At 32.7% G+C, this 27,955-nt stretch overlaps 3 protein-coding genes and 1 long non-coding RNA gene across 4 annotated transcripts; 2 read left to right on the forward strand and 2 right to left on the reverse strand.

Moving 5' to 3' along the window:
* Positions 1–351: 351 nt before the first annotated feature.
* LOC106058611 (60S ribosomal protein L37-like) lies at positions 352–4,587 on the reverse strand. Its single transcript, XM_056030552.1, has 4 exons — positions 4,449–4,587; positions 3,330–3,465; positions 864–948; positions 352–461 (listed from the first exon to the last, which is right to left on the reverse strand). Exons 1-4 carry the CDS (start codon positions 4,449–4,451, stop codon positions 380–382), a joined length of 306 nt encoding a protein of 101 aa, XP_055886527.1. The 5' UTR covers positions 4,452–4,587; the 3' UTR covers positions 352–379.
* LOC106064882 (F-box only protein 4-like) lies at positions 4,583–9,777 on the forward strand. The gene is made up of 7 exons (XM_013223520.2): positions 4,583–5,243; positions 5,883–6,094; positions 6,711–6,934; positions 7,052–7,185; positions 8,384–8,504; positions 8,832–8,998; positions 9,196–9,777. Exons 1-7 carry the CDS (start codon positions 4,734–4,736, stop codon positions 9,274–9,276), a joined length of 1,449 nt encoding a protein of 482 aa, XP_013078974.2. The 5' UTR covers positions 4,583–4,733; the 3' UTR covers positions 9,277–9,777.
* Positions 9,778–12,310: 2,533 nt separating this feature from the next.
* LOC106064884 (general transcription factor IIF subunit 1-like) lies at positions 12,311–27,866 on the reverse strand. The gene is made up of 13 exons (XM_056030710.1): positions 27,765–27,866; positions 20,590–20,654; positions 20,293–20,365; positions 19,214–19,425; positions 18,656–18,826; positions 17,345–17,471; positions 16,964–17,051; positions 16,644–16,765; positions 14,730–14,946; positions 14,369–14,451; positions 13,295–13,409; positions 13,029–13,098; positions 12,311–12,676 (listed from the first exon to the last, which is right to left on the reverse strand). Exons 1-13 carry the CDS (start codon positions 27,777–27,779, stop codon positions 12,469–12,471), a joined length of 1,566 nt encoding a protein of 521 aa, XP_055886685.1. The 5' UTR covers positions 27,780–27,866; the 3' UTR covers positions 12,311–12,468.
* Positions 22,548–22,798, forward strand: LOC129926475 (uncharacterized). The gene is made up of 2 exons (XR_008778152.1): positions 22,548–22,676; positions 22,723–22,798. It is a non-coding gene; the product is annotated as an uncharacterized LOC129926475 (long non-coding RNA).
* Positions 27,867–27,955: the final 89 nt, after the last annotated feature.

Genomic DNA, 27,955 nt, shown 5'->3' on the forward strand with positions numbered 1-27,955 from the left:
TTGGTGTAATATTTTTGAAATGGAGAAATATAAGCAAGAAGACACAAAGCTATAAACAATCCAAACTCTAACCACTGGTGAAAAAATAGGTAACGTACCGGTAGTCGTTGAAGACGACAGAAATACTCTGGAAGTATTTGAACAATACCAATAAACAGGTAAATTAAAAAAAAAAACAACTAAAAATAGGTATTATATTCTCATGCCAACTTAGTGCCATCAGAATCCACATTCAGCATTTCATTGGATTTTTTTTTCACCAAATATTTTTTTTTGTGTTTAATATTTTAATTCCACTATTACACTTTTCAACAACAAAACAAAACAAACAAAAAAAAAAAAACAAGTCTATTTTAAATACTAATTTTAATTCCTTTATTTATTTAGTAGCAACAGCTGAAGAAGCAGGGGCTGCAACCTTATTACGGGGCTTTGGGACAGTGCCTTCACGGAAACCATTCCTGAAAGAAAAAAATGAATGACATTTTTTAAAGGCTTTAAATAGAATGAATGTCCAAACTATTTCTTAAGTAAATATGGAATTTGAATCACATTTATCTAACAACAATAACAAAAAAAAAGATACTGGTACAGGTTACATAATGAATGCAAAAGGTCAATTATATTAGCATTACATAAACATTTTGTCCTAAAAACTAGAATTCAGCAACTTTCCAAAAACACATCAGCTTGTGCCATTTTATAGGAAAACATTTTGCCTATGAATCAGTATTAATTTAATGTTTGCTTGTAATAATTTCCTTTTTGCTTTGCTGAATGCCAGAAAGGAAATATTCCCATGTTAAGGAATTTTATATTGGGGTTAAGAATTTATGTGTAAATTTTGAAAGTAAAAATCTTACCTAAATCGTCTAAATACAACTTTGAGATGTCTCATCCTGCCTGTGCCTGTAGTCTTTCTCCTTTGAGCTTTCTTTGACCAATTGTCTGCATGTAATTAAACAAAAAAAAAAAAAAAGATAAACTATATAATGTACATAATGTTCTATATATGATATCAGATTAAATAGGTCCCAACTGGGTTTACAGACACTGCCAGTAACTCGTATACAATGAATGATTTCTATAACTTATCTATTTCAGTACAGTATTTAGTGATGCTATGTATAGTACTATAAAATATGAAACCCCACAATGATACAAAAATGAAAGGAAACAAAGCTTCAGTTGTTTTTTTTCTTCAAAGAAATCTTAACAAATCCATCAAGAACACAAAACTAAAATGCTACTAAACCTTGGTCAGACATGCCTACCCCAAGACCCAGAATGTGGAACATTCAGGTTGAAAATGTGGAATTTTGGGCCCCAATGTGGAACATAAACGCGTTTATGTTTGCTAGCCATACTGCACGCAATATAAATAAAACTTCTATTATATTACTTTAAAAACAATACTAGTTTGCTTCTTATAAATTAAATGTAAATATTATAATTAAAAGTAAGAAAACCTTTAATTCATAATTATGTCCTTTGTTTGAAATCAATAGTTCTAACTCCTAAATGATGAATTCTAACTAAAATGTATTCTAATGACCTAGACTCAAATGTTACTATATTTTTATTTGTTACTACTAGATACAAATCTACTGACTAGATCTAGATTATTCTAGATCTACTTGATTATTTATCCTTTTATAGGGCTCTACTCTAATCACTCTAATAACTCTAGATGTTGTCTCTAGTTCTAGATCTAACTAAAATAATTTAATAAGAGTCTACTAGTGACTTACTAGTCTAGACCTACATCTAATAAGTCCTCTAGTCTAAGAACACAGATTATAAAAATAATAATATAGATTATAGATCTAAATATTAATGTCTAGATCTATAGACTTATTCAACTTATTGAGAACTAAATAAATAGTAAATTTATTACATAGTAATACATAGAAATCTAGAATCTAATCTATCACCTTCTAAGTCTATTTCTAGACAGATCTCTAGAGATTTAGTATCATCTAAGTGCTAGTCCTACTTTTACTTTTAGATCTAGAAACTAAACTAATAATTAATTTAGACTATGTAATAATACTAATAAGTAGAATAGTAGATTTATTCTGTAGCCTTACTGTGTCTAAGTTAATTAATTACATTTAGGTCTAGATCTAGGTCTTTAATAATATATTTTTAAAATAATCCTTTTCTTAGATTACTTAGAAACCTAAGAAACCAGTTGAGTTAGTGTTAGTTACTATTAGAATAATGACAATACTCTGATTATACTAATTATAGACTCCAATAGTCACTCAATAGTGGCAATAAGGCAATAGCAATTCCAAAAGTAGAGTCTAGATCTAGTCTAGACTAGTAGTAGAGCCATTGTTGGGAAAAGAAAGGGATTTGAATGAAACATTTGGCTTATTAGCACTTACTAGATTCTAAGAATAGATCTAGATCTAGAGTACTAGATCTATGTCTAAATCTAGCTCAACCTTATCTTCATAAATTTAGGACACACCGGGTCCGGGAGAAGATGAAATGTAAACAATAAACACAGACATATATATATTTTATTTTGCATTCAGTATTTTAATTTCGCATTATTAAGAAATAATAAAAAATTGGCAATTTGTTGTTTTTTTTTGTGTCGGAATTCAGACTTGGCGGAACAAAAAATCGTGAATGCGGAACATGTGAGCTTTTTTGATGCTTTTGCGGGATGGTTCCGCATAATGCGGGACTGTATGCATGTCTGCTTGGTTAGACCATATTGGGATAAACATCCCCAGCATGAGATCCCACAAGGAAATTTGCTGTCATTACAAGGACTCTTCTCAACTAAAAAGCAACATCTAAATAATTAGAACATACACAACATACAGAAGTTCATTGAGTGATTGCACACCAAGTTGTGAACCTTATGTTTCCTAGTTAACGAGTAGCACTGATACTATCTGACAGAGTAAGGAACGAACACATATTTGTCTAGATTCTCTAGATGAACTAGATTTTAACCCTCTGTATTTGCCATGAAGGAAAGAAGTTGCACACTTCCTGAATGGTGGCAGTTGTTTTCTAAGATTTTTCAGACTTTGCTAAAGACATTTTTGATCAAAAGGTTCATTAAAATATATGGTATTTTTGTGTGTGTCATTTTTCTTGCAATTTTTATAAGGTTGTCTAAACGGGTGCAATAATCTAGATGACATATCACATTGACGAAGTTATTTCCACACGTGAGAAGTCCTATTGTAATTATTAGGACCAATTCAGAACAGTACTTTATCTTTTGAAGTACAATTAGAGAATGAATCTTGTGTTATAATATATGTTTAGGTCTGAATAAGAAGCTGGATTGATTAACTCACAATGCCTTAGGCGAGGACTTGGATAAGCACACCTAGAGCATGTTTTCTTCTGAATGTGGAAGGCTCTCTGTCCACACCTTCGGCAAAAGGTGTGGGTTTTGTTGTGCCGTTTACCAAAACTTGATGTACCCTTGGTCTGTGTAATAAAAAAAAAATTATATTACATAAATATATCAGTGGTTTGACATGAAAATGCTATTTTTATGCACGATGCATAAAACTTTCATGATACTATGCTAACTAACTTAAGTGCAAACAAGGTCCAAAATCGCACTAAGCAAGAATATAGATGTGTTCATCTGGGATGTCTAAGCAACTGTGAGGTTAAAATAAAAATTTGACTAGATTCTACATAAAACATTCAATGCCAATGCAATTTATTAATGGCATTGGGGGTAATTTAAATTCTGTAAAAAAGAAAACTTGACTTTTATTTTATACTTTTTATGTATCTAATAGTACTAATACTAGAATCTACAAGTTTAAGAATAGTACGAGTATGATGAGACTCTTTGATGAACTTGTTAAGTTAGGCATAAATTAATTCAAAGCAATTCTGAGACTATTTCATTTTCACCAGTGTCGGGGCAGTGTGAGTAGACAGTGCACAACTCAATCTAATCAAATCTAGATATAACTTATTTCTATAAGAATCTTTATACTTCAGTTATCTACTATTAGATCTACTTAGTAGTACTATCTAGAGACTAGACTAACTAGATCTATAATTCTAGATCTATATTACTCTATTAATTTAATTACTCTCAAATCAGGTCAGGATAAAAAATGTCTATACTTTAAAGGCGATTTAAAATGTTCATCATTAATAAGATCTATCGTTTTTATTTACTTTCTATGTCATTATCTGGCTGTAACTCTTATGAATTTCGTTTAGAACTTCTCAAAAAATAAATTTTGAGTATGAACTTTATCGATAATAGACAGTTCGGTTTTGGGAAATAAGTATTAGGCATTGGCATGTCTAAATTACAAAAAGTCAAAACCAAAGCAGATAATTGTGTGTAAGTTTGCTTTTTAAATAACAATAATGTAAAAATAAAAGATTATTAAATTGATGATTACAGATATTTGTTAATCTACACAAGCATTTCAACGTACCATTTTGATCGACCGGAAGTACCAAAAGAAAGAGCTTGGACGAATGAACCGGAACTAAAACATTATTCCCACGTGACATTTCTAAAATTAAATTATTTTTGTTTACACTCGACTTTGTAACCAGGAAGTTGACACGTGGAGTGTTACACGTAAATACACAATCGTGTCAATTTAACTAGATATAAAGCCAACACATCGAATAAAAATGTTAGATTTCTTTAAAAAGCGCACCTCAGAGAAAAGTAGCATAGAATATCAATACAAACTGTGTTGGTCTATGATAAAATGTCTTCTCTAGTACTTATAAACACACATCTTACAAGTACTATTACCAGCACTTCCAGTTCTACTTGTTCTTGTTGTGATAATACTAATACTAGTAATAGTACTACAAGTGAACATAATATTGATTTTCAAAGATATAACAGTTGTAAACTTGGACATTTTTTTTCGTCGCGTGAAAGTGATCAGTTCGAACAAGCTGCGGTCGAGCAGAGAACCTTTAATGTTTTTCGGTCTGGAGAAAAAGATGATATCAATGAAAACGATATTTTTCAGTTTTTGACGTCCATACAGAACTTACTGCTTAAGTATAGAATGTACAGTAAATCACAAGCTGGCAATGTCAGTTCGGGAGGATTGCAACAGTTCATCACAAGAAAGCTTCAGCTAAAGTTTGGAAACAGTGGAAGCCTAACACAAAGACTCAAAGCATTGTATTTAAAAGATGAATCAATTATTTCTTTTTCTAATGATTCTAATTATGGTGATTCAAGTTTTATTCAGTGTCTACCAGTAAGTTATGTAATGTTTTCCTAAAGAATCTTTTAACCAATCCTGCTATTGCTTTTTTTTTTTTTTTTTTTTGCCTACACTTCACTGGCAATTCAACTATTGCAACATCGAATCTCGATACATGCTATACAGAGCACTACTTTGCTTTTTTTTTAATCACTCATTTTTGTTGTAGCTTCAGCATCCAGTTTTGAATGATAGCATAAAATAATAAATAAAACTTATATAATTAAAAGCATTTCTTCAAGAAAAAAATTATTACTTTTAGAGATCAAAACTTTTGTCCTCACAAGCCTCCTGTAATATTTTCTCATTCCAATAAACAATTTTCTTTTTAAAAAAACACAGGCTTTGGGTTCCTGTATGTTATAAAAATAATGTTACAAGTAAATTCAATAGTATTATGTGTGTTGCTATTAATCCAGATGATTCATTATGAAAAATACGTTTTTCAACTATAACATTTTTATGTTCATTTATATCTAATTGTATGTGACAAAGTGCAGCATTATTAATAATTCCTAAAACTAGTTACATTTTTGTAAAATTTAATATTAATGTAGTTATCTAGAGAAAACATACTCTACATACTTTATCAATCCTTTAAATTTATTTGCTATTTTCATTTTTTTTTCCCAGATAAATTTGAAGTATGAGATATTTTCATACCTGGATGCGAGATCATTATGCATGGCATGTTGTGTTAATCGAGAATGGAGTCAGTTAACTTGTGATGACTTACTGTGGAGGCATCTGCTTCAGAAAGATGTCAAAAGCTGGAGTCAGATTTCTCATATGACAAATCCAAAAATGTATCAGGAAGTAAATTCAGAATGGTCACTTAAAGAAATGTAAGTTCTTTAGTAGGCCTATTCATTGAGCTCTAGGTTGTGGTAATAGCATTGTAGGCACTATTACCATTCATAAATAGAAACAATATGAAGTTTTCAATTTTATTTAACCTACTTTTCAAACTAAAAGAAATATTTCCTATGAATTGTATACTTGTTTTTGCTCATTCAAATCTAAGATTTAAAAAAAAAATTACTCTTTGTATTTTAAAGCATAAAAATTTAATATATTATACAGACAAAAAGGCAGTGTGTTCAAACTTTATAAAGTACAGTTGGGATTGACTTTCTGAATAAAAATATTGTAATTTTATGCATTATTGTAGGTTCAAATTTTATTTAAAAAATGATAATGTTCACATCCTAGAGTCTGAATCTCTTCCAAGGCAACATTTGATTCACACTACTACATTAACAGAGCAAAGTCCTTACTTTTACAAAGTCCTTACTTTTTTCTACCTTACTGTAAATAGCTTTTTACTTCTATTAAATCATGGTGCCAACAATATACACACAATTCTTAAAGATCCCAAGTTGACTCTGAAAAATGCAACTTGTAGAATAATATTTAATATTGGCAAAAAGAACATACATTTCTCATTTCAATCGTTCACAGATATTTAAAGTGTTCACCTGAATTTCAAAAACAGCTCAGGCAATCCAACTCCACATTCCATCAAGTGTCATCAGTTTTAAAATATTTTGTGCCTAAAAAAGTGCCTAAAGTTGCCATGTTTGGCCCAGGTCTTGAACAGTCAACTAGTGCTATTGTACGACGCATGCTGTATGAAGATAACCCCACATTTCTAAGAACAGCCATGTTTCCTGGTCAATTTGATGGTATAAATCTCTTAATTTAAATACTCTATTATTACAAATAATGACTTGCATATTTATAATTACCGTCTTTATGAGTTCGATGATAAATACAATTTTAATTATTTTATTTGTTTGCAGGAGTTGGTGGTGGAATGACTTTAAAAATGCCAACAGGACATTCCATGCATTTGTCAGTTTTATATTCAGCCTCTAAACATGAAAGAGAAAACAGAAATGCTCAACAAAGAGTAGAAAATAACAGAATGCTACAGGTAAAAAAAAGTGATTTCCTTTAGAATTATAATTGTAATAAATAAGATACTAACATACACATTTTCAAATGTTATACAATATGTGCTTGCATTTAATAACGTTTTGTATCTTCCTATACATTATTGATGTGTACATGCTTCTAAACATTTTTAGTAGTTCTTTAAAATGATTTCTATTTAGAGTTTAAGGCTACTATTTTGCATGGCTCATGCCCCATTGACTTGCATTGCCCACGCTGTCATGAGTAACATGAAACAGTGCCTAATGTCCTTTATGCTTGTCTCAGACTTGTGGATTTCCAATTCAATCCAGGACTTTTTAAAGAAACGATTTGAGCATTTCAGCTGAGTTTCATGATAATGATTAAGAGCTTTTAAATAAAAGGCATACAAATTGCTATTTCAGTTAATAATCACACCCTGACCAGTTTGCCTCTTAATGCCTTTTAGTTATGAGGTTGAGAAACAGGCTAATGCAGTGGCCTAGCTAGCATGGCCCAAAGTTCAATGAACCTCGCCCTGATCGGGCTTCTGTCACACTCATCTTAAAGTAGTAAAGTTTCCCTTTCAGGCCTTGCGATCTACAGGGCAGAAGATGTTTCTGTGGCCCACAGTTAACAGTAGTGTCATGTGGCCAGGGCAATGACCAACCACCTTTACTTTTCCCCAACTTATGTCAGGTACCCATTAGAGTTGGATAGACTCAGGGGTGCCCTAAAAATCCCAAAATCACAGTCTTCATCAGGATTTGAACCTGAGACCCCTTGGCTTGGAAGCCAAGCATGTTACCACTCAGCCACCACCACCCCACTCATCTTATCTTAAATGATACAGACGTTACTTCAAAAAAGAAGATGATTACATCCTACGCGTCATGCATTTAGTCATGCATATTAACCAATGACCAAAACTCCGCCAAGTCACTGATTTTCTTGGCTGGCTCAGGCAACCTATTCCATGCTCTAGTAGCGCTAGGGATTTTTAAAATCTTAAAAGGAGGAAGGGGAATTTTTATAAGATTCTCGAACAAGGGCCCACAAGTAGCTTGCTATGCAACTGCACTAATGAAGAAATTAGCAAAATTAGTTCTCCAGGTGTTGATTTCACAATGTAAACAATTTTATTTTTCATTATTTGTGTTGTGAAAAGGTATCAAGCATAACATTACTTATGTCTTTCTTAATTTTTTTTTGTTCAGGCACCAATAGATCAAAGAGAAGATGACCCCCAATATGAACTAAAGACACAAATCAAACATTTTTGTCAAATTCTTGATGGTTTCATATTTGTAGTGGATGCTTCAGAAACAAGAGACTCTGGTAATTATTATTATTCTATTATTATTAATTAAAATGAGATATTTAAGCCAAAATGGAAAAAAAAATATATTTAAAAAAAATGAAATGCATTTTATACCTAAACGACAAGTTATACTGAAGTAATCAGCATTTCATTATTTTATTATGTAAATATTGTCCAATCTGGAAAGTTAAACATAACAAATTATGACTACAAAAACTAAATTTCACTTACACATTTCAATTATAGTAGTTATATTTTAGCCATTTCAGAAATATATTAAAAAGAAGTCCTATCCAATAATTTATCTAAATATTTTTCACTAATTTGTTAAAATTATTATCCAGTTGAGAGTGGGTGCTTTGAACTGATGGCAATGGTCAAGGAGCGCAAAATGGCTCACCACATTCCTGTTCTGATTTTATCATGTATTAAAGATGAAGTCAGCTCTCGTATTCCTGCAGTTGAAATAGCTGAACTTCTCAAGTTATCAACATTATCTCAGCCTTGGCTAGTAAGTGCTTTTTGATTCAGAAACACAAATAAAACAAGATTTGTGTTGTGTGTATAAATGATTGACATTATCTGATGGGAAAGTATATAAATGTTAAAAAATTATAACGAGTTTAAATCAATATTTCATGGGAAAGTATATAAATTTTTTAAAAAAATCTACTTCAATTTACTTATAACTATTTTTCTGTGTGCCAGGTCATGGACTGTATTGCAGAGACACTCAACGCAGTGGACACAGGTGTTATGTGGTTGATAGACCAATCTCAGATTCATTAAAATTAACATAGTTAACCAATTTAGTCTCCCAGTCTTTGTATATTTTCTCATATTTGTTAAATTCTTAAGAAAATCAATGTATAAATATTTCATGTCACAATATCCAATAGTTACAGTTACATTGTAGTTTTGAAGTAAACTAAGACTAAATGACTGCCATTTTACATTCTATTTTAATAAATCAATGCATACCAAGCATTTTAAAGCACATCTCATCTATATTTAATGTCTTTACCAAGACAAACCAAAATCAGTTAATTTGTTATTAAATGAGATGTATAGAAGAAAATGCATTAAAAATGTATAAAGGCCTGATGAAAATTGTTTTAAAATAACATACAAAGGAAATGTTAAAGCTTCTGTATGATGAATTTTTAAATGTAATTTAAAAATACTTCTGTTGACTCTACAATTCATGTGATATTTTTGTTTTTTTCTACCAAGACATGTATATACTTTATACAATTTATCTTTAGATTATTAAAAGTCATTGTACATATTCTATTAATAATCTTTTATCGTATTTGAACTTGTGATGTCTCAATATTTAACTATCTCTGAATCGTACTTGTGTATGGGAAGTTCCCTATTGAGGTTCTCATACAGCAACTAGAGATGATTTTAGAAGTTTCTTTTGCCAGTGTTCAATCTATATATATTATTCTCTTCTTCCCTCAACGGTTTAAATGAGAAGAAGAAGTAAAGGAAAGATCACTCTCTTATTTCTGCATATAGTCCACGAGAAAACAAGGGGAGGGGGGGAGAACACAGTCACAAAATAGCAGGGCCGGACTGTTGTTACCAAGAAATATCATTCTTTTTTTTTTATTTCTACCTCACGTTAAAAAAAAAGGGGAGAGGAAAGTAATCTACTCTGTAGTAACTATAGAGGTGAGCACGCTCAAGAGTTTGGACACCATGGAAAGATCACTCTTTTATTTTTGCAACTCGGACGGAGGGAGTTATCCTAGGTAATTTAAGAGGCGAAAAAAAAAGAGGGGGGGGAGGAGGAGTATTCATCCGTCACTAAATAGCAAGGCCAGACTTAACCATTGTAGAGCCTTATGCGAAACGGATTTCGCGGGGCCAAGTTTGGGTAGGGATAGGGACAATAAGTGAAAATTAAGAGTTTGTATTAGAAAATAAATTAGTCTGCATTTTATTCATTCTTTACTACGTACAGAATTACTTTACGAGCAGGGCCGCCGCTACCTACTGTGCAATGTGTGCATTGCACGCAGGCGGCCGAAGTTAGGGGGCGGCCAAATCATTATTCCAAGGTTATTTTTTTTTAGTTTAATAACAAAAATTACTTAAATAATTAAATAAATATTTTATATAAATTTTAATTATTCCATTATCCTTTAAAAACTAAATCTAGTAATTAAAAAGTCATTTTCACTTTTATTTTAAATGGTTTTTACTTAAGCATGTCAAATCTCTGTATATTGTAAAAGTAGTTTTATTGTGTTTTTGTTCGCAAGAGTAGTCTGTTCAAGTTATTTAAAGTTTATTTATTAAAAATATAATAGCCTACATCGGTTCAGCTGTATTTTCTGTGTAGAGCCACAAGCCAACGAATGACTAACAAGGTGGAGTGTGGGCGGCAAAAACAAAGTTTATTTTCATTGTACTTATTAATTCACTTCTGAATATTATTATATGTACACACAGTTAAAACACCTTACGTAAAAGACATCCTTTCATCTTCTAATAAGACCTTGTCAAATGTAGACCATTTTCGCGAGAGGTGTGAAAACGTTTGAAGAAAATATTTCAAAACGTGTGATTCATCCTGATTTTCTTGTCTCGATGGTCGAATCTCTTCCGATCATAGCACCTTATTATATTGATGACTTTTGTGTGGAAAAAAAATGGTTTTAAAAAGATCACGCCCATTACAGAAGTCCGTGCTATATATGTACCTAGAATGTCCCTCGCACAATAGGCCTACTATTGACCAGGGCTGCCTCTTTATTATTAGACTTAATATGGCTTTAGACTTCCTTTTTTTACAAGGATGACTAGTGCGTTCTGAAAGAAAACACTTCAACTTTGGTGGCGTTTCAATTTTCTCTCTTCCTACTACAAGAACCAATTCGTTGTAGACGCCAGGAGGAAGAATTTCTGAAAATGAAAACGCCGGAATACGCAGGGGCCCCGTTTGGAAGACTCCTTGCTGACTTTAGCGGAAACCCTCTACATCTTCAATTCTATCTCCATGAAAAACTTTTTATAATGCTTAAAAATTATATAGGCAACACTATTTCTGAAAAAAAAAAATCAACAAAAGACTCGTTTTGTGAAATTTCCTCATGGAAATTTCGATTCTAAATAACATTGTATTATATTAATATAGGCTAAATGAAAAATAATTATGCATAAGTTTCTTTTCATTACCGGTACTTTCTTTAAAAAAAAAACCTCACTGTTGGAGCCTGCATCGATCCTCTAGATCCCCAGCTTCTAAGGAGGGCTCGAACAAAAATTTTGTCATGTAGGGGTCACACCAGGAAATTTTAGAAACACTTTCTTACAGCGTTTTATTTCAAATCAACTTGCACTTCGTATTATTTATGTTGTATTAATTCAAAAAAAATATTCAGCGCTGATTTGCTTAATTTTGTCCTGGTGGTGTGTTGGATAAATTTGAAGGCCTATGTCAGATGATTGTGGAGAAAATGAACATCTTTGATAATACAATCGTGATGATCATTATAAAAAATTATGGAATGTTGAAAAAGATTCACCATCAATGGCTTTTGTATTTCAAGTCACTTTTAACCTTATGTTGAAATACATGAAAATTTTCTGGGGTTTCGCCCAATTACTCAGGCAACTGGAGATGGACTTTGTGACACCAAAGAAGAAAAAAAAAACTGGAAATAAAACATCTAAGAGGGCATGCTGGATACGTCAATGGTGCAAATATAAAAGGAATGGTACAATGCAGGATGATAATTAAAAGAAAGAATCAAGAACTCAAAATAAAATGTGACCTATTTTAAAACAGAGAAATAAGTATTCAGAAACCTGTTTAACCCAGAATATATTTTGAAAGAAATACTGTTATTTATTTATAAGTAACATATACACACATACACACACATTTCTATCATGTTACATATGTTACAAAACATTTATTCAAATGTCAACAATATAAGTAAACTTTTTTTATTATTTTACAAAATATTATTCTGGTTTTTTCAGTGACAAATACAATTTTTTGTTTATAGTCTTCTTCTCTGGGTTAATCTTCTTCAAAAGCTGGGCGATAACATGGGTTATCTTTTCATTTGTCATATTCAGCTTCTTTGACTTAAACTTCTGCAGAAGATCTTTGGTTGTCATGGGTTTCCTCATGAGATATCGTCTGATTGCATCTTCTGTTATTCCCTCACTGAAATAAAAAAAAAATGTTAGAACAATTTGTTATTTGGTTGGTAAATATACTTAATCTATCATATTTCTCTTGTAGTCTATATACTATTATTTGAACCTAAAATTTTAAATAGATAAAGTGCTTAATGATTTTAAGTATGTTGCTTCTAGTTAAATATGGCTTCTTTACTGCAGATATTTTTTTTCATTTATCTCTATTGGGAGTTGGAAATGAGAAATTGAAAAATAAATATTCAAGAAAAACAAATCCTATTTTTGGATGACTGCTTCTATACTATTCTATCTATGTCTAGAACTCTCCAGGTGTAATGAGCTCAGATCTGTTACTATCTAAATACACATTAACTTACTTATCATCAGTCTTGTGTTTTTTCAGAGACGGCGTCTTTCCGTCAGGTGTCTCGGCTCTCCTTTTTATTGCTAGAGAAAAAAAAACAATAGGCATCACTATTATTCAATAGAAACAGAAAATACAATTTGTTAAGAAGAAGAAGAAAGAGACCAGACTTTTTCAAATTGAATTAAAAAACAGTGGAACTACTCATAAGTACAAAGTAACTCAAAAATATAGTGAGAAAATATGTTGCAGAAAAAAGATAAGAAATGTATGACTAACACTTATCCTTTAGCTTGTCTGGTGTTGGTATACGCTGCTCTGTCTTGGTTTCTGATGCTATAGTTAGAGATGACTCTAACTTATCTTTTTTGTCTTTTTTCTCTTTCTTGCCTCCCTGCTCAGAAAAGGTAAATTTTTAATCCTTTTAAACTCTTAATCAAGAAAAGATTGTATATAAAATCAAAAAGCACGTAGATTGTTTAAAGATTACAATACTACAAATCAAACAGGGAGAACAAGACCAATGAATAATTTTTCATCTCAGACCCAGACACAACAGAATGAGACAACACATGATCTGGAAGCTAAAAATATTATGAGTTCCAGACATGATAATGAGTGGTCTCAAACAGGCAAAAATGCTTTAAATAAATAAGAAAATGTAATGTAAACTTATAACTGGATCCACAAATATTAGAACAAATCTTTTTTTTTCCTTCTATGTCTCATACAATAAATCTGCAGAGTTCACTTTGTACTTCAAAGGCAATGATTTTATAATGATCATTTTTCAACTACATTTGTGTCAGCTAGTCTACTAGTCAGACCAGAAAATAGTAATAGCTTGTTAATAATAAAAGTTACACTACACATATTAAGATTTAGATGCATACAAGGTAAATAAATGTACAGGGTAAACAAATATAAACAGGTAAACATTTCTTCCCTTGTCTGACAAATGTTCTGTTAGTAAAAAGTTTCCTATGATCCACATGGCTAATTACATTGACAGCTTTGACACTTCAGGATACTTAAGTATTCAATATATTGACTTACTTTGTGTCAAGGTAGATTATATCGACCAATATTACCTATGGTGGCTGAGTGGTAAAGCGCTTTGTTTCTGAACTGAGAGGTCCCGGGTTTGAATCCTGGTTAAGACTAGGCTTTTTAATTTCGGGATCTTTAGGGTGCCTCTGAGTCCACCCAGCTCTAATGGGTACCCCACATTAGTTGGGGGAAAGTAAAGGCGGTTGGTTGTTGTGCTGGCCACATGTCACCCTCGTTAACTGTGGGCCATAGAAACAGATGACAAGATCTGAATGGGGAAAGTTAACTTTACTTTAATATTACCTGTAAAAATATTGCAGAAGCAAGTTTGGCATCCTTCTCTATATCAGAATCATCTTCAGAACTGGAGCTACTACTATCATCTTCTGAAAAACAAATGTCACAACTTGTTTTTAATCCAATGCTTTTTTTTTACTTTGAATTTAATTTATTGGATGTTGACATAATAAAGAAAGAACTTACGTAAAAAAAAGTGTTAGCTGGATAAAGAAATCTTCAGTTTATGATACTATTTCATATCACATACTCAACATATATTTTTTTTTATTACATATTATGGATAAGAACTGGTATCAATTTATAAATCACACAGAAATTAATCTTAAATTTATACATTCTATCAGCAACCATTCTGTAAGCAAACCTTTCTTTTTGTCTTCTTTCTTTTCATCTTTATCATCCATATCTTCATCTGCTTCCTCTTTCTCTCCTTCTTCCTCTTCATCTTCAGCATCTGAATCTAAGATGTTGCGAAGGCCAGCTTCTTGATCCACTCCCTTTTCATCATATTTTTTGTCTTTATCCTCCTCCCCTAAATCAGACAAGCTGCTGGAACTACCAGAATCAGACATGTAGTCCACCTGACAGAAACAAAAATTACAGTAGAAAACTTCTTTGAAATGTAAAAGAACTGAGAATGGTGCCTTGTTCTTTAAAAGTCTATTAAGTGTAAAATAAAATGTATTTCATTGTTTAAAAAACATTCATATGGGTTGCTGAAAAATTCTTTGTTAAACTAAGAAATATAGAATTGTTGTAACTTCAATGGCGGACTGAGATGGTTAATGTGTGTGCAAACTACTGACACAAGGTGACTCAGGCAAATCACACAGGTCAATGGACAAGGGACAGTACTACTAGTACACGCAAACATGACCCATGTTATAGTCATGTGATTGAAAGCCTGCATGGACTAGAGACAGAGTGTAAGAAAGGGGCGTGCAGTCCAGAACAGTAAGGACGGTGCTGTACAATGCAGGTCCTCAAGAATGTAGCTGTACTAGTCCAGGAGTAGACAGAGAGACTAGTAGTGTGTAGTAGACAGTTCTATTAAGTACAAGAAAGCATTTGTAGCTAGAATAGCCAATTATGTGGTATTGGCTGTTCATGTAGTTAGTTATCAAACCGTCACATTGTTTTTTGGAACTGTTGTCAAGTTCTTATGTTAGATGTGTTGTGTTGAGCAGAGTTTACAGAAGGCCTGTTAGAGAATATCGTAACAGTATATTCAACATCTAGTCTTTTTTTAATATGGATATTAGGGCTGTCCTCCAATAATAACTATTGAAGAGAGTAAAGTTGGTTGGTTGTTTTGTTACAGAGCCTAGGCATAGAATTTTGGTAATATAATGGGATGGATAAAACCCTTCTGTAGTGCATCTACTTTATCTCATCTTCGTATTTTAAAACATACATTAAAAAAAAGAAGATGATCACATCCTACGCATGTTCCAAAGTCAATTTGATCATGCATGTTAATATGGTTTTCCTGGCTGACTCAGGCAACCCATTCCATGCTCTAATAGCTCTAGGGAAGAAGGGGCATTTGTACAAATTTGTCCTACTATAATAAAGAATTTTTTGCACTTTTGAGCCTATGTACAATAATTGTCAATTAAAATTTGATGCCTTTTAAAAATTACCCATTTCTTTTCTAATGCACAGCTTTGATTTTCATACATGGCAGAAAAACTATAAAAATATAAATATATATATAATATATATAAATAATATATAATATATATAATAATAATAATATATATAAAGCTAGCTTTTTGGTGTATCCAGTGTAGAAAGTAAAGGAAGTGTATGATAATTTTTGTGCACTGCAGAATCCAATTTTCTAAGCTCCTCCGTTTGTAACATAAAATAATTTCAATATGAATAAAGCAGTTTAGACTTTCACTCTATGACATTGGTGCAACGTTTAAAATTATAGGCTAGTGCATTCAATAATGTTTCAATAACCCACTCATGATGCATAGGTCATAATCATCTTCTTTTTTGAAGTAATGTCTGTATTATATAAGATAAGATAAGAAAACTAAACTTCGGATTTCTGCTCTTTTTTTTTTTTTTTAGTTGACAACATTGAGGTTAAATTTAGTGTCCTTGACATTGTCTACTTTATCGTGAAAATCTCCAAAATGATCCAATAAGTTAACAAAACATTATTATTGAAGTCAGTTTAAATGAATTACCCAGAATTCTCAAACAACAACTAAAGACCAAATGTTGAACAAAACAACAACTAAAGAGCTGAAGTTGAAGAGCTTACTTCCTTATCATCAAAGTCTCCTTCATCACTTTCCTCAACTGCTTCATCATCAGAATTTTTCTTGGAGTTTTTGACAACTTTCTTAGGGCCACCTTTCTGTTTCTTTTTCTTATTTTTATTTGCTACAGAAATAAAACAAAACAAATAAGAGTTCCAAAAAGACAATGGACTGAAACGTGAAAAATGGAAAGAGATATGGCTCAAACAAAATGATTCAAGATGAAGATAGCTGCACAGGAGTATATCATGTGTAATTAAATTGAGCTTTATAAAAATAGATCTGAATTTTCAAAAAAGAAATTTAAAAAAAAAGAACAAACTATCATCATCTTCATCTTTGTCTGCATCGCTGTCATCATCATCATCTGACATTTCCATATCATCCCAATCATCCTTGTCAGTTAAGATCTGTAAAACATTTTTTTTCTTATAATATAAATATTAATAATACTATAATTCTATATATTCTAGAAAAAAAAAGATGTGAAACAAACAAGCGAGAATTTTTAAATTTTTAAAACTCTTATCAGTCAGCTAGGGCTTTCGTGTCTGTTCACATGTGTCTGTGTATATATATATTTAGACACACAAATTGACACCCAGGCAAAAAAATAGAAATGTCATTATTGTTTAAGTTTTTAAATAGAACATATATGTTGTATTATGCTTAAGTAGAATAATTTTCAAGAGTCAGAGCTTACCAGATCTTTAGCCTTCTTTCCTTTCTTTTTCCCTTTTGTGTCTTTTTCATCTTCATCTAAGGTTTCATCTTCTTTCTTTAATCTTTTTTTCACCATGATGCTGAAGTAGTTAAATGTTTTATCTCTTCTGTAGAACAAAAAAATTGAATCATGAAATCACAACATCCTTTTTTTTTGTGAAGCAATATTCAAAGGCAGGAAGAGCTTCAAGATAAAAAATAAAAATAATGTAGCAAATTTAAAGTCAATGGATAGCTGCCTAGCCATGTGGTATGTCGTCTTGATGGTCTCAACTGTCCCGGGTTTGAACCCTTCCCTTCCACCATTCCCCAATGTCTTGCGGGAGTTTTGGGCTAGGATGTAATAAATCTTCAGATCTGAAGGAAAATACAAAACATTAAAAAAAAAAGATTTTATTGAAGCTAATAATTAATGTAAAGTAAAGAAAGTAAACATCCCCTATCAGACCTTGTGGTCTATAGGGCAGATGGTGTAAAGGTCATCTGTTTCTGTGGTCTTTGGTTAACAAAGTTGTCATGTGGCCAGCACAACCACCAATCGCCTTTACTTCTCCCCAACTAATGTCAGGTACCCATTAGAGCTGGGTGGATTCAGAGGCGCCCAAAGATCCCAAAATTAAAAATCAGTCTTCACCAGGATTCGAACCTGGGACCCTGGTTTGGAAGCCAAGCGCTTTACCGCTCAGCCACCACACCTCCCAAATTATTAATGTAAAGACAGTGAAAATCTTATTTTCAAAAGAATGTCTGTAAATTATATGATTTAAAGCTACAACAAAAGGAGAGAAAACTTAATGTCTAAAAAAGAGATCAGGCTGTAAAAGTTAACAATATTTTTAAAGACAGGTCAACAATAGAGTCAAACATTTAATACATTTCTTATAAGAAGCTGGAAGCGCAGTGGCTGAACAATAAACTGCTTACTTCTAAACTGGGGTTCCATGTTCAAATCCTGGTGAAGACTGGGATTTTTAGTTTTGGAATTTTGGGCACCTCTGAATCCACCCAGCTCTAATACGATCAGAAAGGGGAACTAACTTTTTTATATGAAGCTACCATTAATCAAATTAATAAATGACTCTGACTGTATTTATTTTACATTTAATTTCTCTGTGATTTGAACCTCTTAGCCTCAGAATAAAAACATTTCTTGGTGCAATGCATTATGAACCTTAACTTGTCAACAGGATGAACCAGGCTCAAAAACTGCCTCGCTAATCCTGTTTTACTTTCTCTTGTACAAACCTGGATTTTATAAAGATTTTCATGAAATTTATTTGAAATAAAGTACCTGCTGTATTCTTCTTCTGCCTCTTCTGAATTGAGATATTTATACTTGACTACAGGTGTAAAATTGTACCACTCTTCAACTGGAAAAGCCTCAAATGCTCCATCAGAAGCTTTAGTGAAGATATAATAAGATGTGTTTTCTGTGATTGTACCTTCCCTGACACCTTTGTATCTGAGAACAAAACAGAATCAACCTCTAGGAAAAGTCATAAAGATAGTCTAATCTTTTTATAAGCAACATACGTGGGCTGTTGTGTAATTTAGAATGTCACTATAAAAAAAAAAGTAAAAGTATCATCAATAGGTTCTTTTTTTTATTATTATTAATTGGCACCAGTACAGAATGAGCAATGATGTTTATAAAAAAAAGCTACAAATAAATTCAAAAAGCCAGTCAGTGCATTTGAATTATGCAAATAGCAGGGAATAATTGGATTAATTTCAGTGGCTACTTGTAATTTTGAAACAAAACAAAAAACAACAGCATGTAGTCAACTGCTTCTTTTTCTTCAACAAACATATATTTTGCTTGTCAATTCATATTTAACTTATATAGTACCTCTTTGCTGATTTTCCACTACCAACTTTAAGATGCCATGGCTGATCCTCCGGGTTATATTTTTTCAGCATGATGCCATATTTCTTCCGCCTGGATTCTTCCTTTAGATCTTTTCCATACTCACTGCCAGCGCCAAACTTTGGTACCAGGTCAAGGTCATTAGCGGTTTTATATTCTTTCAAATTATTCTCCCTCTCTATTTTCACAGGTTGCTGTTTAAACAAATAAATTGTAGAAAGCAAAATTAAATGATAACAGCTTTTCATTGATTTGACTTTCGGCACATTTTAGACCATGCAGTCAGCTTTTTTTATAAAGAAATAACATAGCAAAATCATATGTTAGAACTATAAATTTGTAAAAGCTCTTAAAACATTTGACATTTAATAGCGGTCTGGTTGAATTAAAACAAGAAAAATGAGGAAAGTTTATTGATTGAGCAAAAGGCTCTCTCAAGACACATGACATAAGAGAAGCTACTAAGCTAAATATACTTTTAGGAAAATGATAAACATATTTCATTAATCGTCAGCAAGCATCACAAGTCAATCATTTAAGAGAAACAAAGCTAGAGAGATCATCCAAAAAGCACCTGACAAATATGGACTATATGCGGACATCAAACTGTTAGGTTACACCCAACACGAGATGAAAGGGTTGCTCAAGGCAGAGCATTATGTAGATCAGTTATTGGCTGCCCGAACTAACATTGAGTGTGTTTGTAAGAAAGTTGCAGAATTTATGCTTTCGTAGGGTGCTTTAATGTTAACTTTGAAAAAAGTAGAAATCAAAAGCTGAGTTTCCCTTCCGAATATAGCATTCAATGTGGTAGATAAAATGAAGCTCTATTGTTTCTTTGTCAGACAGTTTAAAAGACTTACAATAAAGTCAAACTTACATTCAATCAAATCTACTGAGTAAAAAATCCTGAAAATATGATTGTTGTGATGAAGCACAATTTCAGAATGACTAATTTAGATGCTTGAAAAAAATCTAAAAATAAAAAAAAAGAGATGAATTTCTTCTAAGATTTATCTAAAAATGTTATAGGTTTTTAAAAAAATGTCATTCTAACATACATCTCCAAGCTTTGCAAAATCAAGAGCTGATCCTGTGCCCATTTTCATCATTGTAAACTTCCGCCTGGTATCTCTGCCAAAAGGAAAAGTATACATATTTTTTTCATGTCATTTAAAGTACCATATTACACCTTGATAACAAATATTCTAATGAATTAATAATTACAAATAAAAAAATAAAAAAGCCATTCAGTAAGAAATGTTACCATTTTTCATTTTAATGAACAATATCAAGAGAAAAAACTTTTAAAAGTATTTTTTTCAGTTTAAAATAAAATGAGCTAAATTCTTCATTACCTTGGAATTCTAACTATGAATTCCTCTTGTGGAATCGACATAGAATTTGCATTGCTAGAAGAGCCCTAAATTGTTTTTAAGAATTAGAAATGAAATAAAATAAAACAAAGAATATTAATGATTAATATTATAATTAAAACTTTATTTTATGCAACAAACATAATAACAACAAATATAACAAAGGAGTAAAATACTAGTGAAAAAACTTGTATATTTAAGTATCCTATTTTGCAGCATTTTTAGAATATTGCCATTCATGACTTATTTCAGTCTTCAATATAGGCAAATAATTTACTAGATCTAGTAAATGTAAATTTTATCCTTTATTTTTCTTACTGATCATAACCACAAAAAAAGTCTTTTATATTCTCATTAAGATAATAGCCAACATAGTACCATTTTAAGTGGTCATAGATATATGTAATATATATAGATATATATATATATAGAATTTAGACAACTTATAATTTTATCTAGATATAGAATCTAGATCTCAAAGCAATATATCTTCTCTAGATTGGACAAGTCAGCATAGGGTTACAAGACATCTGGGTTAGTATCTTCTGTCAAACATAAATTGGACTAAATTAGTCTAAAATGTGAAAATAGATCATAATAGATGGCTTTTACTAGGTTAACTGCAATATCATTTTATCAATCAATCAAATTTAATTGTTCAAATCTTTTGCCACTTCTGGCTTTAAGACTTAAGAAATCAAGTTTACACGCAAAGTGACCATCTCACTTATAAATAACTGAATACCTCTCTCTTCTTTAAAAGTCAACCTAACCATACTTGTCGAGGAGAGTGATACCATGGGCATTGTAACTAGGCAGGCACAAAGATAAAGACACATAATGTTTTCCGTATATGGATATCATATGATAGGAAAAACTTGTAGATCTACCAGTGATCCTTCTTCCCTAATGAGTATAATTAGAGTCTGAAAACCTATAGTTATGCCTTAATCAGTCAAGAAAACCAACGACTTGGCCTTGGCAGATTTTATTTAGGACATTTAATTTTTAAAGTCACTGATTTAGATTTTAAATCTACTAAAGTTTAGAATTTTATCAATTAACATCATTCTGTATTTCAGACTCATATAAAATTCAAATCATCATGATCATATATGTTAGTACTTAGTTACATGCATCATGATCATGACAACTTCACAAGTGTGTGAAGTGACCATGTTATTGTTACTTATTGTAATGTTGACGCAGGGAATGATATAGATTATCATGACATTATGATTATCTATCATATTTCATACTCATAGATAATTAAGTATACAGTATACTAGGTAATCATGAAGATGAGTGTCAAAAATTATTGATTCACCGAAAATTCAAAAAAATTTTTTTTAATACAATTAATAAATATAAATAGTGTTTTTAAAAGATTTGCTTGTAAAAAAGAGAACGTTTATATTTATATGACATGAACAAAAAGCATTAGCGACGTCAAGGTTGCCCAGCACGCTGCCATTTTGTTTACAATGATGTCACGGAGGTGTTGCCAACTTAGTATTCTGAGATTTTCTTTTTGTTACACTTGCTTAAACCGGTGCTGCACGCTTGTTTGTAGGCATAAATTATATAATTAACTATATAAACTCTTTCCTTTTTCTAACAATTATATTAATAAAGTTGCAATAACATAAATATATGCTCAACTTGTTTTTTTTGTGTTGATTTGCTTTTTTTTTTTTGTTAAGTCTATATAGCCTAGATCTAAATATTAGATGATTATTATGTCTTGTTCTGTTGTATTTGAGTCACTGGTAAAATAGTAATAATGTGGCAGTTTCTAATATTTTGGCCAATATAGAGCGTGAAAGGATGACATTGTGACCCGCTTCAATTGAACCACGGATAAAAGAATCGGCCAGGCTATAAGCCATTTAAGAAGAAAGTCAAGCTGTAGTAGGCGTGTAAAAAAAAAACGTAGAAGGACATCCAAGTCTAGTAACTAAGTAGGCTAGTAGTCTGTCGACCTGAGAGTTGTTACAAGTCTAGTAACTAAGTAGGCTAGTAGTCGGTCGACCTGAGAGTTGTTAGAAGTCTAATAACTAAGTAGGCTAGTAGTCGGTCGACCTGAGAGTTGTTACAAGTCTAGTAACTAAGTAGGCTAGTAGTCGGTCGACCTGAGAGTTGTTACAAGTCTAATAACTAAGTAGGCTAGTAGTCTGTCGACCTGAGAGTTGTTAGAAGATTTTAGAAAAGTATAGCGATGTAAAGAGAAGTGATTAGGTCACAGTAGAAGTCACGTGAGAAGCAATTATAAAAGTCTGTATGAAGTAATTGACTAGTTTTATGTGTTGAAATTGATGTGCTCGTCTTTAATAGGAGTTAAGTATCTGGGCAACAAGCTGCTAAGAACATGTAGATTTCATTTCACATCAAGACATATTTCATTGTATATTTCATAGACAAGATATTTCGGGTGTTCATGGTCGCCCGCAGAATTTTTTGAAGGGTAATGCAAGTTGCCACCTATGGCTCAAAGTCGTAGCTTCAATTCCCCCCCCCCCCCCGAGCATATTAAAGAAAAGAACTGGTGTCCCCTCCCCCCCCCCCCACCTATAAAATATCAATTTCACTGTAAATACATGGCCCGTTGGACGTAATCATCTTCTTTTTTGAAGTAACGTCTTATATGATATAAGATAAGTAGATAAATACTTGTTTCATGCTCTTGCATCGTTTTAGGATGTAAACAAAACAGGTTGAACTGAGCATAAGTATTGCTTGACAAGAGAGACGTTAACGAAGAAACTAACGAATCCAGATACGGACTGTAACGCAGTGTTCTTTAATAATCCCAAAATCCAAACAAATGTTTTTTTGCTTGGTGTGTCTGTCGACTACAAATTATCGGCAGCACTAATTCATTACATAGTTTCTCTGCCAATAGTCTCGCCTTCCTCAAGATGTGAAGTGTTCCTAACCATGGTCAGTTTGGTTTTTGATTATGTAATTAATGTGGACGGGCCTGCCATTGAGAGAGGTTCTAAACAAAGCAAAAAAAAAAAAAGGAGGAATGGAGAAAGATGGTTGACAAATCTTGCCTGGTGCCCCAACGGTCCAACAGACTAAGGGATAGGTAAAGGTAAAGGTAAAAAAATTAATGTGACTGCTGGTGTGCTTTAGAGCGGCCACTTATGCTAAGATGGACAGACTGCAACGTACAACACGGAAACTGGTTCAAGAACAGATGAATAATTGATTACAATTAAAACACACATCAGAAGCACACGAGAAGCAGGCACTGATTACACATAAAGCAGTTTGTCTGGTTTCACTTAGAGTAGGCCTAACTATTTTAAAATGCACCAAACATGTTGTTTTGTTTGTTCGTAAAATGTTTTACACGTTTCGGATGTTCCTTCAGAGTTGAAGATAATTACTTCCTAGTCCAAACCTCTCTCAGGACGACGGGGGATGGGAGCGTGCAGGGTTTGAACCCTTGACCATCAATAAATCTGAACGACAATCCAGCACGCAAACCGCACGACCAGGCAGCCATCCAACTCAAAGATCTTCTCAAATTGACAGCTGCCTAGAATTTTTCCTCCAGGACAAAAAGAAAATAACATTTTATCATATTCTAGGCCTTTACTAAATATAATGATAGCTATAATTATGTGCAAATGAAAAAAAAATCGTCACGACTACGTGCTACAGAATTTTGAATTGCAAGCCCATAATAAAGCGTGCATGGTCGGACATGAACTACAGATTAGCTTATTCCAGTATATTACAATTATATAGCTTATCCTCATAAACTTTATTTCAGGGAAATCACTACATGCCAAGTTGCTTCGTATCAGAAGTTAATTGATTTGAAGGTGTAAAAAAACATGACAACTCTCTCGCGCGCTTAAAGATTGCACGAAACAGGAAAGGCTCGAAATTAACTATCAAACAATTTACAGCCCAGACACCAGAACATAACATCTGGCATAGGTTTCTGTCACATACTCGTTAGAGATTCAATGTGGCATGGAGTGAGTTAATAGTCATTTGACTATCTCGTGCCTTATTTACGAAGAAATAATTGGTCTGTACTTGACCCGGGGTGAAAACCTAAGTTACCTTTTGGACTCCTGTGAGTAAAGAGATGTATGTATGTATTGTGTAAGAGATACGAGATGTAATATAAATGGGTTCTAAGTGATGTATTTCCATGGCTGGAGTTGCCAAGTTATTATGCACTATTTTATTATGATTATTAAATGTTTTGTCTGTTGAGACGATGCTTGCTTCTAAATATATGTGTTGTGGTTAAATTACTCAGTGAACATAGTGGCACTACGCAACGACAAAATTGATCAGGATAAAGTTATTTAATGTTTGCACAAAGAACATTCTAACAAGGTCAGAAGAGGCCCTAATGCTATACAAATAAACATTCGCGTTATCAGCATATGTCAAAGATATGACAGTTTCGAAACAGCTTATGGACCTGATGTAATCAGAAGAAAAAGGGAACATTATTGAACCCCCAACCCCCCCCTGGCTACGCCTATGCCCAGTAGTGGTCTTAGGGGGTGGCAAGTGGGACAACCTTTCCAGGCCCCGCGATTGGAGATTCCTTAGCACTGTCAGCTTCGAAAACCAGAACACTTCTCATATATACTCAATATCTTTGGAAATCTTTCCAGGCATCTTTATAATACCAAATACTATTTCTATGTAAGCTCTTAACATGACATAAACTTCAGCATCACGAGGTTTCTGTACATCCCGTTAAGTGTGTGACTTTCTGGTTGGATTTAGCTCTGAGAATGTCAAATGGTAGCCCAACGAATAACGTGATACAAGAAAAATTAGAAAAGTAAAACTGCTGTAGCGCGCAGTCTTAACAAAAATTCTAGCGATTGTAGAGCACCTTTAAGAAAACAACACCGCATATAATGGGAGAACAGAGAAACAAACGAACAACGGTGATAGCCGAAGTCGACCCAACCATGCAAGTACATCTTCGAAGAATTAAGAACGCCGAGACTCACGGCCATTACATCGGGCATAGGATTCAAAACAAGCATATGAACATTATGGCATCAGAAGTAAAATGGAACATTATTGATAAAATCAAACTTGCAAAATATTTTCCCGTCATTCTTGACTACACACCTGATGTTAGCCACAAAGAGCTGATGTCCCTTATATTGAGTTTTTTTGGATGTGTCCTGATGTTGACAACTTAACAGGAAAGGGTTTGTCATGGCTTTTCTTGCTTCGCTGGTGAACCTTGGTCAGGACATCGCCGATTGTCGTGTCCAGGGATACAAATACAATGGTGTAAACTTGAAGGGAAAGCACCAAGGAGTTCAAGCACACAATATTCGCATCAACAATCGACCTTTTGCGCTCTTCTTGAGGCGACCATAATCTTAACCTTCAGAGTGTGTAGCAGAAATATTATTATGTAGTTTGTTGATTGTACAAATGTCTTAATCATTAGTTACGTTGATTAAACTTTAAGGCAAAATCTTTCATAAAGTACATTATGTAATGTAGTCAAACGGCCAATAGTACAGTACATACGTAAGGTACTATGTTTAGTAACAAAAATAAGACCTACAGCATTAGAGGCGGACGAGACATTTAGTGATGTGATGTGGTATGGATATATATCCTACACTTACGGCTTAGGGCCCCGCGCACTGCTAAGGCCACCTCTGCCCATGCCTCCTTCAGTGAAGTCCAGTAGGGCGTCGGTGCCGTAGGCGCCATTATCCCGTTGATGGTTAGAAAGGCTGCTTTTATCCAACCACCAGGCCTGGACATGGGGCTCTTCACCCCTGTCCTGTCTGAGGCCTCCAGAGTGTCGAAGTCCGACAGCCATCAACAAATACAAGGCAGGACTATTACAGTAGGCCTACACACGCAAGTATCTTTTTTCCATAAATTGTGAGAAGTCACCTTCCAGGAGCTTCTTGTAAACCAGAAGACCACGGAAAATCTGTTATAAGTTATAAAATGGTTTCATTTTAATAATTTACACCTAGGATTAGAGTGGGTTCTATGACAGTGCGTGGCTCACTGCGGTCGCATAGGTTGCAGTGACCTAAGGCAGGCTCTGAAAAATATCGGCGTATGCTACTCACTGTATAATAATAAGCTTTTTTTTTTTTACATAAATTAATTACCCTTTTTAACATCGTTTACCGTACTTTCAAAATACAGCAAGAGAAAAAAATAAATAGAAATCGCTATATGACAAGCGTGAGAGACATAAAACGCTTGGGCTTGTGATAGCTACATATAAAGAGGCTCGAGGTTCTCAACATCGGACTCAGAGTTGTGCTTACTGAGCAACTAAAAGCATTATTGAAAACATTTTCCCTGGATACCCCCCCCCCCCCCAGTGATCCTGAAAACAGATTGGACCATATAGTGCTCTGAGCATGCTATAAGCATGAAAAATATTTTTTTTGAAAATAAAAACTATTTAAAATAATATATATGGAATCTGGTCTAGCAATTCATAAAAGCTATTTAAAAAAAAATCTCAATGCAGATCTTGTTCTATAAAATACAGACGTAGGTAATTCACAAAAAAAAAAAATAAAGAATTTACTCAGAGATTGTAATAATTCATAATTCAGTGACAATGAAAAGTAACATCTATTTAGCACACACACAAAAATGGATTGCAATAAATCTTAAAAAAAAAAAGAACTATTTTATTGTGGTCTAAATTATTTTGTCTACCATTAATACATCTGTACATAATGGGTGTTTCTCATTTATAGTTGGCAGCACTTAATGATGCCAAAATTATTTTTGATAAACAAATCTGGATTTATTTTTGGCCAGGAAGAAACCACAAGGAATGTCGCGAGAAATAATTTTTGACGCTCACATTCATGATTACCGTATACTATATATTCTATATTAATATAAGACTATAATAATAATTATTAATCTAGATCTAGTATAACATTATAAATATAATAATAAAAAATAATAATTATAATATATATAAATTAAAATATAACAATAACAGAATATAACTTATAAGCGTAGGACGTAATTATTTTCTCTTAGGAGTGACGTCTGTAATTTATAAGATAAGATCTAGATCTAAGCCACAACCTAGATTTGTTTTATAATTTTAAGACTAGACTGAGACATTAAATCATTAAAGTCTCGGGACAGACCTGAAACGACGACATTTCTGCTACTTCGTAAGACAAGGAAGATTTCGTTTCATCTGTAAAAACCAAAACAACTCCACATTTTGAATTACATATTGTTTCTTATAAAATGCGAAGCTATTATACTGTTAATTCGAAACACGGAGAAGTGATCAAGTCATTTTATTTAATTTATTTATTTAACGGGGCGGGGG

This window comes from Biomphalaria glabrata, chromosome 5 (assembly GCF_947242115.1).
Source record: "Biomphalaria glabrata chromosome 5, xgBioGlab47.1, whole genome shotgun sequence".
Lineage (NCBI taxonomy): Eukaryota > Metazoa > Mollusca > Gastropoda > Planorbidae > Biomphalaria > Biomphalaria glabrata.